The 14,027-nt window shown below is 59.8% G+C and overlaps 1 protein-coding gene across 1 annotated transcript in view; it reads right to left on the bottom strand.

Annotated features, from left to right (window-relative positions):
• The window catches only part of IQCA1 (IQ motif containing with AAA domain 1), an 86,259-nt gene that overhangs the window by 37,947 nt on the left and 34,285 nt on the right, over nucleotides 1-14,027 (bottom strand). Inside the window, exon 7 of the mRNA XM_045845728.1 lies at nucleotides 7,211-7,295. Coding sequence (XP_045701684.1) covers nucleotides 7,211-7,295 — 85 coding nt within the window. The remainder of the gene's footprint in view (nucleotides 1-7,210; nucleotides 7,296-14,027) is intronic.

Here is a 14,027-nt window from a genome sequence, read left to right as displayed (position 1 = left end):
GTCACCTCGACCCCTGGAAGCGGATCGCGGCTGCCCGGGGTGTCACGTCCCGGAGTCCTTAGGAGGCACGGGTGTTTTTTTGGTTCTTGAAGGTTTGGAAACTTTCAGAAATGCCAAGAGTTTTTACCAAAAAAAAAAAAAGTCTTTTTATATCTTATTTTTTATATCTTATTTATTTATTTTTAGAGAGAGGGGAAGGGAGGGGGAAAGAGAGAGAAACATCCATGTGTGGGTGCCTCTCACACGTCCCCTACTAGGGACATGGCCCACAACCCAGGCACGTGCCCTGACTGGGAATTGAACCGGCGACCCTTTGGTTCACAGGCCGGCACTCCACCCACTGAGCCACACCAGCCGGGGCAGAAATGCCAAGACATCTAAAAATATACATAAAAATGAGCAGTTGAAAAACGGATGGAATCTTCATTTGGGGAGCACACAATCCAGCGTATCTTTTAGAACCTCACCGATCATGTCGCTTATTCCCCTCTCTATTAATTCAGTTCTCTGAGCGGGTGACAGAGTCACACGGTGCACCGTTCAGGGACGACGGAAGAGCGTGCAGGGTAACGCTTCCCGCCCGGGCTGTGAGCCGGCCACCGGCACCCCCGCTCCGGCGCCCACGCAGGCTCCCCGGACACGCCCCCAGAGCCAGCAAACACGTGCCGAAATGCGTGTGCTCGTGCACACAGCCACGCACACACAGCACACGGGCGTCTTTCGCCAGTCAGGTCCGTGGACAACGGCCCGAGATTGTGGCTGGCCGTTTTCCCAACCAACGCCCTGTCCTTTTCTCGCTCCTGCTCTTCAACTACACAGCAGCGTCTCCCCGAGTGCTCACTTCTGTGCACGCATGTGCACACACGTGGGTAGTACAAGCACCCCTCTGCTGTCTTGTAGAAAAGGGGGCACCTTGTATACCCTGTCCTTGCTCTGCATTCTTCTCCTAACAATACGCCCCGGCCACGTCTCCTCAGCGGCACAGAGACGGCCTCCTCGCCCACGTGAAGACGGAGGCAGCGAAACTTGTGTGTCAGCGTTCCCACCGGCGGACGCACAGGCAGGCTGCTTCCGAGCTCCTGCTGTCGGCGGCACGCAGCCGCGGAGACATCGCTGTGCAGGCGCCTGAGCCCGTCTGAGGATCGAGTCCTAACCGGAGACGCTCTGGCTCACGTGCACGCCCACCGTCGTCAAATGTGCTTCTAAGGGGGGGGGGCGGGGGCTGCTCATCTGCCCCCGTGCATGCCACTATGGCGCCTTTGTCCACTGGCTGAAGGGCTAGGAAACAGCGCCTCACTGTGGTTGTCCTGGGTGTGTGTGTGTGTGTGTGTGTTTCATGCTACGCTGACTTTTTTTGCTTGTTCTCTTCAACTATAGCAAAACCTCCCAAAGTGAGAAGGGCACTTCATTGCCTATTATCTCAGCCATTGTTATTTCTGGTAAATTATGGGGCCTGACGGCCAGAGTTGGCCTGTCATCTGTTTTGTGTGCTTTTTAGAAATAGATTTAATTTCACTGAGGCCTGTTTTACATACCAGACATTTACCATTCCCGCGTGCCATTCAGTTTTTAGCCAATTTACCAAGTTGTGCCGCCACCACCAGAAACGGACTCTGGAACATTTCCATGGCGCGTGAAGACCCCCCCTCATGCGTGTGAGTTGTTCACCCCCCTCCCGCCCCTCCCCTCCTTCCCGGGCGAGGGCCAATCCACCTTCTGCCTCTGCAGACCGACTTTTCCTGGACAGTTCACGCAGGCGGAGTCACGGTCTTCCCTGTCTAGCCGCCCCCACGCAGCACCCCGAGGCTCACCGTGCTGCAGCCTGTGCCAGCGGCTGGCACCGTCGTTTCTGCTGAAGAACTCTCTGCTGGGTGGCCTCCCCTCTCCATCCACGGGGGCGGGGCACTTAGGTGGTCTCAGACTGCTGGCATTATGAGCAACGCCGCTGTGAATACTTGTGCACAATTTTTTTCCCGTGTGGACATGTGTTTTCATTTCTGTTGCACAGAGTCGTGGGTGTGGGCCTGGAGGGCCTTGTGGTGCATCTCTGGGTAACGGTTAAGAAGGTGACAGACTTTCTGCGGCATCCCACATTCCTGCCGGCCATGTGCGGGGGGTGGGGGGCCGCCCTTTCTCCGCCTCCCCAGCGTTTGTCAGGGGCGGCAACGGTTCCAGCCCGCGAGAATCTTTCTCATAACAGCCATCCCCGCGGGTACAGAATGGTTTCTCTTTGCGGTTTGAATTCCCATTTCCCTAATGACGAAGGATGCTGAGCACATTTTCATGTGTTTATTAGCTATTCATGTATCTTTTTTTTGGGGTGAATTGTCTATTCAAGTCTATTGCCAAATTCCTGATCGGCTTATTCATCCTGTCATTGAGATGTCAGCGTTCCTTGTCTATTCTGGACGCAAGCCCTTCACCAGGTACGTGTTTTGAAATGTCTCCTCCTCGTCTGTTCTTGCTCTTGCCTTTGCATTTTCTCAATGTCTTTGAAGTGCAAAAGTTCTGAATGTTGATGAGCATCGATTTATCAGTTTTGTCCGCAGCTGCCGCTCGCTCTCCTCTGCGTTTCTCCTGCACGTGGGGGCTTGACCGTCTCCTCGTATGATCAGCAGTTCGTGCGCCTTCCGATTTTCTTTGCCGGGAACTGTCTGTTTATGCCCTTTGCCTGTTTTTTTTTTTTTATATTGGGTATTGATCTTTCTCTCATAGAGCGGTAGGAGCTCTTTATATTATTACAGAAATGATCTCTCACGTGCGACGCTCGCTACAGATAATTCTCCCCGCGTGTCCCCTGACATCTGACTTTCCGGGGGGCTGGTTTTGCCGTGCAGGTTAAAAATATTTTTCGTGTGCAGTTTAATTTATCATTTGTTCTGGTAGGACCCCGGGGGATGCCGCAGAGGGAGGAGGCCTCACCCACCACGAGGTCGTGACTTATTTCTTCCTCCGCGCCCCCAGGTCCTCCTGCCTTTGTTTCGTTGGGCGCTGAGATCTGTGATCCAGCTGGAACCATTCTGGCATGAAGAGACAGAGATGTAATTTTCTTTTCAGAGGACAACCTGGCTATTCTAGTACCGCATATTAAATAGTCTTTTTTCCCTTCTTACACAAGACACGTGAGATGCCACATTTACTGTATTTTGCCACGTGTAATGCACACCCGTTTTTGTGCCTATTATACACGGGTGTATTAGACCCATTATTACACTTGTGGTACAATGTACAATGTGCATGTACAATGTACAATGCGCATCCTCATTTTTTCCTCAACAATTGGGGCAAAAAGTGCGCATTATACACAGCAGAACACGGCAGTATGTACTAGACTTCCAAATGTATTTGGGCACATTTCTTGATTTCCCATTCTTCTCCGCTAATGGGTCTTTCCAGTCATTCGTTTGTACCAATGGGCCCCGATAATGGGTTTTCACGCCCGGCAGGCCTAATCACGCTTCACACACCTTGTTTCCAGAATCTTACTGGTTGTTCTTGGTTGCTTAGCTTGTGACTGAAGTCCGGCACTGGGTCGGCCCCCTTCCTGGGCCCGCTCCCCGCCATGCTCCGACACAGCACTGTCGGCACGTTCGCCGGGCCCCGGGACCTCCGTCGAGGGGGCTGGGTGGGGAGAGCGAGGCGTCTGTGACGTCGCGCACCCTTACCTGAGGGCACCTCCCGAGTTTTCGCCTTCCTGTTTGCACCCCTCGGACAGCTGTAGAGGTTCCCTCCCACAAACACGCTCGCGTCCCTGGGTCTACTCCCCGGGATTTCATCCTTGCCGCCGCGCTGCTGCAGACGGGCCCTTCCGCTGTCCCGTCCGTCCCCCCGCCGCGTGCGCCCACTGCTGCCCTCGCTCCCTGTGCATTAACTCGCCAACCCCCGCAGCTGCTTCTCGGGGGTCTGAAGGGGGCTATTCCGTTTATCGTCTTCGCTTGTCCAAGTACAGAACCCTCCGGCACGTCACGCTCACACAGTGACCCTGCTGCCCCCTCCCCTCCCATCGCTACCTCTCCACGTCTGTCCTTCTGACGGCGCTCCCCAGGCAGGCGGGACCAGGGTGACGACGGCCGCCCCTGTGTGTCTCCTGGCACCAGTGACAACGTCCCCGGTGAACTTCATTAAGCGTGACACTGGCCTTTGATCGAAGGTGGAGCTATGCGGTCGTCTTACAGAAGTATCCGCTTCTCCCAATTGTTTTCTTTTTTAACACCAAGGATGGGTGCTGAGTTTGTCAGACGCCCGTCCGGCGCCCACGGCGACGAGCCCACGGTTTCTGCGTGAGGATCTCTCTGCGTGGCGCGGAGCATTCACGCACGCCCTGAGCTTGCCGTGTCCCTCCGTTCTGGAACGGCCGGTGCCTCCCTGCGGCGTTCTGCTCAGGTGTCACGCCGCCGGTTTGCAGCGTGCCGATGCTTCGTGTCAATGCCGGCGTTAGTACCCGCAGCCAAGACGGCCCGTGGCCCCATCTGCATTCCGTCGTTCAGTGTCAGTGTGACGGGACGCCGCCCAGTCCACACAAGAATCGTCTGCACTAGTTTTGTTGTTTGCGGGTATGAACCGGACTCTTGACGCGCGTCATGATCACGGTGAGGCGTGGCCTGCCTCCTCATCCCACGGCGACCAACACGTGTAACAGCTGCTACAGCTCTCTGGAAGCTCTCTTTCCACGCACGAGTCATCTCCAGTTAGGACATCAGACCCGGGAGCTGGGCGTGGCTTGGGCATCCAGGTGCGGACGGGGTCGGGGAGCCCAGCTGGCCCCCGGCTGCAGGCCTCCGGCGCCGGGACCCCTCTGCTGCCCGGACCCCTCCGTCATCCGGCCTGGGGCCCCTTCATGGCACTCAGTGACTAACCAGACCCCCTGGCCTCGCTTTTGTTTAGTTCAACGAGATGTCAGCTCTGCTTGCAGTGGTTTCTCATCTGGAATTTAGACATCCCGCTGACGTTCTTAATCCTGTAATTGTTACCTTTCTGCGCGAACACGGAACATGTCTGGCTGCCGGCCACGGGCGTTCAAGCCAGGATGTGTGGCTGACGCTGCGGCTGGAGGGACGGGACCGGGACTTCAGAAGTTCAGCGACACCGAGTCCGCCCGACGGTCACCCGGCCAGGGCTCAGTGACCTGCCATGCAAGGGGGTGGACAGCACGTGCCCTGCGAGTGCCGGGGAGAAAGACAGGAGCCCCCTGGGGGTGGAGGGGAGGCTCTGGAAGCGGGAAGGCGTTGACAGGGGCACGCGGGGTGCTGGACTCCGTGCGTCCCTGCAGCGGCGCTCGGGGGCAGCCAGGATGCCGGGATGCGTGGCGCAGGTCTGGCCGCCACCTGGGCCTCCGGGTGGTGCCACTCGTCCCCTCCCGAAGAACGGCGGCCTCTGCTCTGCTCTGTCAACGCACGAATGACGCAGGTGCAAGGGACGTTTTCAGCGTCTGCAGCAGGGGTCGGTGGCTGGCAGTGCACGGGCCACATCCGGCCCGACGCCCGTGGTGACGGATAAAGTTTTATTGGACGCACTCCCAGGCATTCACTCAGCGTCTGTTGCCGCTTTCACGCCGCCACAGCAATGCCGAGTAGTTGTGGCAGCAGGTGCGCGCTCCCCAGACGCACACGCTGCTGACTGTTGGGCCCTCTGCAGAAAACGTGCGCTGGCCCCAGCCCACGGCAGCCTGTCTTACCGCTTCCTCGGCGTGAGTCCCTTCACCAGCACGTGCGGGTCAGAGGGCGTGCGGACGGAGCTTCTGGTTTTCACTCAGACCGTTTCCCTCCAACGACGTCGCGGCCACTCACGCGCCCAGCAGCAGTGGGTACCAGTGCTCTCCCCACGGGTCAGAAGCTCCGGTCATTGTCACGAGCCCAGACTTTCGCCAATCCTGCACGTGCGCAGAGGCAGAGTAACACGGTTTAAATTCCTTTGTTGGTGGCTTGTGCAGTTTCCCCGGTTAGACTTCTGTGTGCGTTCGCTGTCACTCTTCCCTGGGGGCGCGCGGAGCTTCCCTGTCGCCTCTCGAGAACTCCGCACGCGGGAGACGCCGTCGTCACAGGGGCGCCCGTGTGCTCCCCCCCAGCACTGGGGCGCCCGACCGCTCCACCCTTCGCTTTGGTGCACGGAGAGCGGGGCCGGTTCCCCGTGAGCAGCAGGCTTTTCCAACCCCTTCTGGCATGTTTCCATGTGCTGGCCCCCCCACGTAAACTGGGGAGTGCTGTTGTCAACGCAGCTGGTGCAACTCGCCTGGAAGTGCCCTGAGTGTGGGGAGAAATGACAAGATAACGTGTGTGTGTGTGCCTGACCGAGTCCTTCCAGGGAAATGACCCGTCGGTCTGTTGGGTCAAGTCCCCCTTCAAACTCTGCAGTGTGACTTCGTCCATACACTTCTATACGATTCTGCACAGCAGGCCAGCGTGATTTTTGTTGTTTACTGGGTTTGGGGGGGAGATAATCACACAATGTAAGAACAATGACAAAACGATCACTTTAAAATATGTATAACTCCTTTTCTTTTTCTAATCACATTGGACAGGGAGCTGGACGTCACAGGAACATTCTAACCAGTAGTCCTGGGGGCAACCCCTTTGTCTGGGGTTCTACCTCTGAGGGCCCGCCTCTAACGCGTCGCCGTTGACAACAGAGCCAGTCTGCTCTCGGTTTCTCCCGCAAACACACTCTGAGGTCAAGGAGAGTTTCCCATTCCCAGTTTATTAGGACATCCCCAAAACTAGCTTTCAAGGCCCACTTCGCCCCATGCCGGGGACATCCACCCAGGTGCTCACACGGCCAAGAGCGGAGTCCTGGTGGGTGCAAGGGCCGAGCAGTGGACACTGAGGGGGTGGCCCCCAGGAACGGACTGGTCCAGGGCAGGAACGGGGCAGCAGCAGGGGCTGGGAGGAGGCCCAGAGGCGGTGGGAGTCACGGGGGTGACGGGATGGGAGGCGCAGGGGCGGGGGCGCCAGGGCTCCCGGGGAGGGCGGGGGGAGCCGCTGGGTGTGCACCGGGAAGATGGGCACCATGTGTTCCCGCCTCGAGACCGAAGGCGAGACGGGGGCGGGGGGCACGTTTCTCCTGAAACAAATCCGCGAGGGCACGCACGGCTGCACATCAAAAGCGTCGTCGTGTAAACAGCTTGCGGAAAAACAGCCGTGACCCACCGGCTTCCAACTCCAGGGGAATGCAGTCCTGACATGTTTACATTTTACTTTTCCAGCCGCATTTGTACCTGCTGGGGGGTCTTGTTGGAGAAAATGACGGCGGAGCCCCCGTCCTCTGCGTCCGGGTACTCGGGGAAGCTGCCGGTCAGGTTCCTGAGGGGGAAAGAGGCGGGTTAGACAGAGGCGATCGATCGTGGTCCTCTCCGCCGCAGCTCCCCCCACCCCCGGGCCGGCCGGCTCTGCTCACGTCCGTCTCCCTGAGTGGCCGCTACTGGGCGGGGCTCCTCGGGGCGGGGGGCTCCCCCCCAACTGCGGGCTGGATGCCAGCGGGAACCGTTTCTCTCTCCCTCTCAAACAGAGTGAACATCTCACCCTTTTTTTGTCTAAATCACGGAGACACCCCGGGTTAAGGATGAAGACAGAAGAGGCACAAATCACCTCTTCTTGTTTAAAGTCGAGGATAAACACAGGCCCTCGACACTGAACAGAAGGGCGGCGGTGTCACAGCTGCACACTCAGCACGGGGCGTGCAACACACGTGTGCACCACGGGTTTTGGTAGGGCTCAGGCCTGTGTCTCGCGGCTCCCGAGTAGTGACGTGCTTTCCCCACAACCGTGTAATGTCTACATCTTAAAAATCAGGCTTTACAGTGTCGTGTTTAGGTTTTGGAAGGAGTCTGTAGCCACTATTTCCAGAAGGAACTGACTGTGACACAAGGGCGGTGCTTACCCCTGCCCACCCCCCCCCCCCCGCCCCCGCGCACGGGAAGAGAGGGCGAGAACCGCGGTGGCTGCACTGACGCCCCGAACCTCGGGGTCCAAGGAGAGGCCGTGTTCAAAATGACTCGCCTGCAACAGCGGTTCTCAAACTTCCGGCGTTAGGAGCCCTTTACACTCTTAACGATTGTTCGGCACCCCAGAGAGCGTTTGGAAAGCTCGGCGTTGTTGCCATTGGTAGGTACTGAATCAGAGAGTGAAACTGAGAAAGTTCTAAAATCTGCATTTCCAATTCGTTAAAAATCACAATAATAAACCCTCTATATGTTAGTGTAAATTTCACTTTCAATGAACGACATGTTTCCCCAATCAGAAACAACTGGTGAGAAGTTCCTGTGTCGCCCCTTGGAAGTAGTCACGTGAGGGTCTGGCTCAGCAGAGGTGAGCGGGCCGCTCGGACCTGCTTCTGCTTGGACCCGTGGCCCTGGGCGGGACCCGTGGCCCTGGGCGGCTGCTCGGACCCGTGGCCCTGGGCGGCTGCGCGGGAAGCACTGGGAAGGACATCCGGTCTCATGCACATGCATGCGTGGGGAAGGGAGGGCACCTTCAACAGCCTTCTGGGTGGCTGAGGATATTTTCTGCTTTGACTCCACCCTGCCGCTGAACCGGGGTGGGTAAAGGCTGGCCGTGGCGTGGAATCTGACACCACCTCGTGACCCAGTCCTTCCTCGGCAGGTGGGAACCCACGGGCCCGCCCTGCCCGAAGGGCAGGTCGTCCACCGCACTCGGCTCTGCCACTCCGGGCACTGGGCGTGCGGCTCTCTGAGCTGCGTGGGTGTCCCCAACGCGGACACGTCGCCTCACGCCAGAACCAGGAGCCTTAACTCCGCCCCCTTCTCCCCGAAGGCCAGGTGCCGGGAAGCCCTCAGACTCACAGACACGCTGCGAGGGTGCCAGCGTTTTCATTTCCGCCAGAAAACTCAGATTCTACTGTCGGCGACACGCACTCTGGGTTCTTTTCCTTCTGGTTCACTGGGTTCAAGTTTGAGAAAACGTCTCCCTAAGACCCAACTCTGAACAGCCAGAGGTGGCCACTTGTTTTTTCCCCAAATAAAAGTGGGGTTCCGTTCAAGGTGGATGGTTCGGCTGGACCCTGGACAGCCCCCCACGTCCCGCCCCCCTCCTCGGACGGCGGCCGCGCCGGTGTGCCGCGGAGGGAAGGCGTTTCTGCCTCTCGCGGTTCTGCCCCGCAGAACGTGACGAAAAGGCTGTGTGTCCCGGGGGCCAGGCCCTCCACACTAACGGTCTCCCACTGCGTCCCCAGGGCCTCGTTAAAGGAAACCTTTTCGCCGGCAGGTGCGTGGTGGCGAGGGCCACAGTGACTCCAAGCCGGGCCTCTGCCTTGCTCTCCGCTGCTCCCCCCTCTAACCCCCCCACGGTGTCTGGGCGCAAATGGCAGGCACCATGGCCAATCCTGGCTTAGTGGCCACAGGGAAAGAGCTTGACTTTTGGGTCCAAAAGGGTCTTGGAGACCCCCAAGGTCACGGGCGCACTTTGAGAAGCACCACTCAGATGCCCCCGAGACAGGCAGCTCGCCCTGCCGCGGGCGGTCCCTCTGCTTCCAGGCCCTCTGCTGGCGTGGGGTCCTTTCCAGCACCGGACCAGCTGCAACCTGACCCCGGGTTCTCGTTTCGCCTCCCGGGGACCAAGAGGGGAACGTGATCCTGGTTCCTTCTGCTCCACGCGACTGCCCTTCCTTCAGGCATTTCCAGGCAGTTAGGTCACCGTCTGGACGGGACGGTGCAGGTCTCTCCGGTCTCGTCTGTGGGCTCGCTCTTCCAGAACTCGACTCACCCCCAGCGCTGCTCTGGGAGGAGCCGAGCACGACACAGTGTGTGCGTGTGTGCGTCTGGGTGGGGGGTGTGGACAAGTGCACTAACGGCGAGGGTGGCAGGTGAGCACACACTGTGTGTGTGTGACATTCTCTCTGTGGAGCTACCATCATCGCAGCTACTTTGGCGGCCTTACACACGCATCCATCCAGGCATCCACTCATTTATCCACCTGCCCATTCATGGTTTTCCTTAATCCATCTATCCATCTATCCATCCACTTGTTCGTACAGTCAATCAACAAACCCCGGCTTAGTGCCACCTCGGGCCTGGGTGCAGTGACGGGAGGCAGTGGTCTGAACATCAAAGGAGGCTGACCTTGCCCTTGGGGAGCTCACGTCTCACAGTCGCGCTGCATGGGGCCCGGCTGACGCGGACACTGGGCCCCAGACGCTGGTTGTCCACAAAGTCGCATCTGTCGCAAACCCGGCCCAGCCAGGTCCTGGGTGAAGACGCCAGGCCGGGGCTCTCTCTGCCTCAGGCCCGGGTGGCCCCTCCCTTCAACGGCGCCCCCCACAGCAACGCCGCTGCGTTCCCACGCTCGGATGCCGGGATGGTTCTGAGGACTCAGAGCAAACTTAGCAAAATTGATAGAAACTACACACTAAAAGGATTTACACACTCCACTCAGGCAGTGGAGTTCTTAATTATGCCCCGCATCACTCGTCATGGTAAGATTGAATAACATAGGCTGGCCACAGTACTTTTTGCGAAAGTAGTATTAAATACATTTACCTTCCATAGATAAGTGGAGATATGTAGTTCTCCTTAGCCACAACAGTTCAAACCATCACTAACCCGAAACTGAATCAGCCTCATCCTTAGAAAGTGCAGAAACTGTGGTGGGGCACACATTTCAAAGATACATTTTAAAATCCATGTCCAGAAAAGGAGAGTGTCACCCGACAGCTCTTTATCTGGAGCGTGGACACACACACACACACACACACACACACACACACACACACACACGTGTTCTCCTGTGCTCTTGGCGTGCTGCTCCGAGCTCTGTCCCCCCAGGGCCAGGGCTGGCAGCATTTCCAGGGCGCCCTGGCTTCGCTCCGGTCGGGACTCTGTCCCCGTGACTGGGTCACGTGGAGCGCGCTAAGAGAACACAGTTTAGAAATCTGTTTGATGTGCCCTTGGCTGCTGGGCGTCGCCCCGTATTTTCAGTGCCTGCTGCAGCAGAGGTGGGGCCGCCGCCGCCCCTCCATGGCCAGCGTGCGCGGGACTGAGGCACGGCTGAGCTGTCCCCGCGCACTGTCAGGCAGCCTGGTGACCCCAGCTACGACGTCTCCCCACTCTCGCTACTTTCTACCGAATCCGCCAAGACTCCCTGCTCCCCCGGCTCTGCATGGCAGCCCCCGGGCTCCATGCCCAGTTCCGCTCGCTGATCGTGTGTGTGTGTGTGTGTGTGTGTGTGTGTGTGTGTGTGTCTGCGCAGCAGCGCCCTGCGTCCCCTGGTTTCTCTGTGTGACACGCTGGGGTATAGGGTGCCATCTGTCCCTCCTTGCTGCTCTTACACGGACCGCGACGGCTTCGATCATTGTGTTTCAGGTCCGATAACGAGTCCTGCTGGAGTCTAATGGAAACTGCGTTCTCTCTATAAATCACCTCGAGCACACGTGTCGTCTCCGCGGGAACCAGACGCCGGGCACACCCTGCACGTACTGGGCGCTTCCTCATCTCCTCCCTTTAACGCTGCGGCCGCCCGGCTCCGTGTCCTTCTCGTCCACGGTCACCCCGTCTCCGACTGAAAACACGGATTTTACTCCTTTAAAAAAAAATACGTATTCCTGCCCCTGGCTCTGATGTCGTTGTATGAACGGTGGTTCACGTTGTGGCAGGAATCACTGCGAGGGGTGAAGGCCGTTCCCCTGGTTCTTCCCCTTCACGGGGGCGGGGGTGCGGGGGGGGTGGCAGGAGTTCCCCGCCGAGTGCACAGCTCTCCCTGGGTTTGAGAAACACTGGGCGTCTCCCTCGTTCATGCGCTCACTCATTTAAAGTGCATTCACGGAGGCCCTACTAAGCGGCAGGCACTGCAGGGGCCCGGGGGAAGCAGGAAACGGAAGGCGTAAGCATCTGTCTCTCTTCAGCTTTCGGTGCATTGCGCGAGGGATTCACCTTGTCTTTCTGGTTTGAAGTTTTATACGTAAGAGGCAGGGGTCTGGTTTCGTCACGTGGTTTTTCTACATGAGCCCGAAGGGTCACGTGGCTTCTGACGAGGGCACCCAACGTGGACTGCCTCCGCCGCCTGACCGTCCATGTGTCCGGGGACGGACCCCGCGGCCTCACGCAGCGCCGCTACGAAGTGTCTGTTCCCCGAGTCGCGGCGGCAGAGCCGGAGGGCCAGCGCGAGCCTCCGGCCTCCCTTCTCCCAAGTTCCCGGGGCGTTGGGGACAGTCCTGGGAGGGGGGCTCCGGAGGCGGGGCTCCTGAGGGCTGGGCTTCCCGAGGAGGACGCTCCTGGGGAGGGGCCCCAAGCCTGCTCTGGCAGGGGGGTGTCCCCGGCGATGGGGCACCCGGGAGCCCAGGGCCCCCCGCCGGGGGCCACGGGACAGCAGGCCCAGACTCGCCCCCTGACCCGCTGCAGGCGTTTCCAGGAAGGCTCCTGCTCCCCGTGGTTCGGGCTGAGGGGCAGCTGGTTCTCCGCCCCCGGTGCCCACGGCGCCCTGGACCTCCTCTCCCTGGAGTGGGGCAGGACCTGTAACTCATCTGTCACCCACAGAACACAGCAGGACAAGGGGCTGCCGCTTCTCCGGTGCTGTCTTGTGCGGCTGTGACTTGCACCTGCTCCCGGACCCCCTGGCTGGCCTGGAGGACACCGGCTGCCACAGTGAGGGTCTACCTGGTGGGGGCGGGGGTGGGGGGACCTCCGGCCAATGCCAGCAAGGCGCCGAGGTCTCAGAGACTGCACGCAGCCCCGGGACCAGCCCCGGGAGTGTGGGAGCAGAGGAGACCCAGCCCCGGACGACACCTGTGCGGCCAGGGGACCCTGAGCGGAGGACCCGCTGAGAGGTGCTGCCCTCCTGCCCACAGAAACCGTGCGGTCACCAGTGGGTGTTGTCTGAAGCCACTGTCTCGGTGGTGATGCTGTCACTCAGCAACAAGTGGTGAATGCTCCGCTGTCACCCTGAGAGCAGACTTGGGGAGCAGGGTGGGGCAGGGCGAGGAGTTGGGTGGCCACAGGGCCCAGGCCAGGGCTGCGGAGGCTCAGAGCCAGACGCAGGGGAAGACGCCTCGGGAACAGTGGGTGGCCGTGGGGCGTATGTTGAAGGTAGAGCCAACGGCATTTTCTCACGGACCGGGGTGGGGCTGAGACCGGGAGGGCGGGCTCACCGTCCCCGGGGGAGGGAGGAGCTGTGTGTGGGCAGTGGGAGGGTCGAGATGCCAGCTCAGTCCCGGACCCGGGAGCCTGAGACGTGCCCTGGCCCCCTGAGAGGGGCACCGACTGACTGCACGGCTGGGGCTCCTGCAGTCTGGACTGGGGTTCACCTTGGGGAGTCGACAGTGTGATGGCACAGACAGTGTGCGCCCCAGTGAGGTTACCATGGCGACAGAGGAGGGGCAGGGACCGGCGAGGCGAGGCCTGGGAGGCGGGAGGGACGCGTCCAAGCGGACCGGAGCTCGGGGCAGCTGGTGGCCTCCGCCGCCCGCAGCCCACCCGGGACTCGGCACGGCCACGCTCACGGCCCGGCCGGCACACTGTCCACCGGGGGTCCGGCAGTAAAGCCCCCTGAGAAGGCTGTGGCCTCGGCGTGGGGGCACTGGGGAGGCTACCCGGGGAACGGAAACCGTGCTCTGCTGGAGGGGAGGCAGCCCGGGGCTCCCGCCGCTGACCAGCGGTGCGACTCAGGAAACTGCCCCTGCAAACGGGGACCTGGCCGGGTCCCCTCCACCTCCTCCTGGTGCAGGGGAACGAGGCCCATTCGCTCAGTTACTAAAACACAAATATCGTGAGCCTGTCGACCAACTCCCAGAGTGCCTTTCAGCTCCACAAACGCCAGGATTTCAGGTGACAAAGGCTGGGGCGGGGGGGCGGCGATGCCCGTGTCCCCGAATCCCTTCCACGATTCGTGTTCCTGCACCTTCTTACCCACGGGCACACGGCACGGCGGCCTGCCTCTCCGCCCTCTCCTGGAGGAAGTTGGAGGTGAGCAAACTGGAGACGGAGCACCTTTGACCACGCTGAGGCCTGTTCGAAGTGGATGCGCACTGCCCCAAACTCTCAGGCCAGCGTGAGCGGGAGCAGCCCCGGTCTGCCGTGATTTAGGAGG

Source organism: Phyllostomus hastatus, unplaced genomic scaffold (assembly GCF_019186645.2).
Source record: "Phyllostomus hastatus isolate PE091 unplaced genomic scaffold, TTU_PhHast_1.1 phas_contig_477, whole genome shotgun sequence".
In the NCBI taxonomy this organism is placed as follows: Eukaryota; Metazoa; Chordata; class Mammalia; order Chiroptera; family Phyllostomidae; genus Phyllostomus; species Phyllostomus hastatus.
This window is presented reverse-complemented; position numbering and strand designations above follow the sequence as displayed.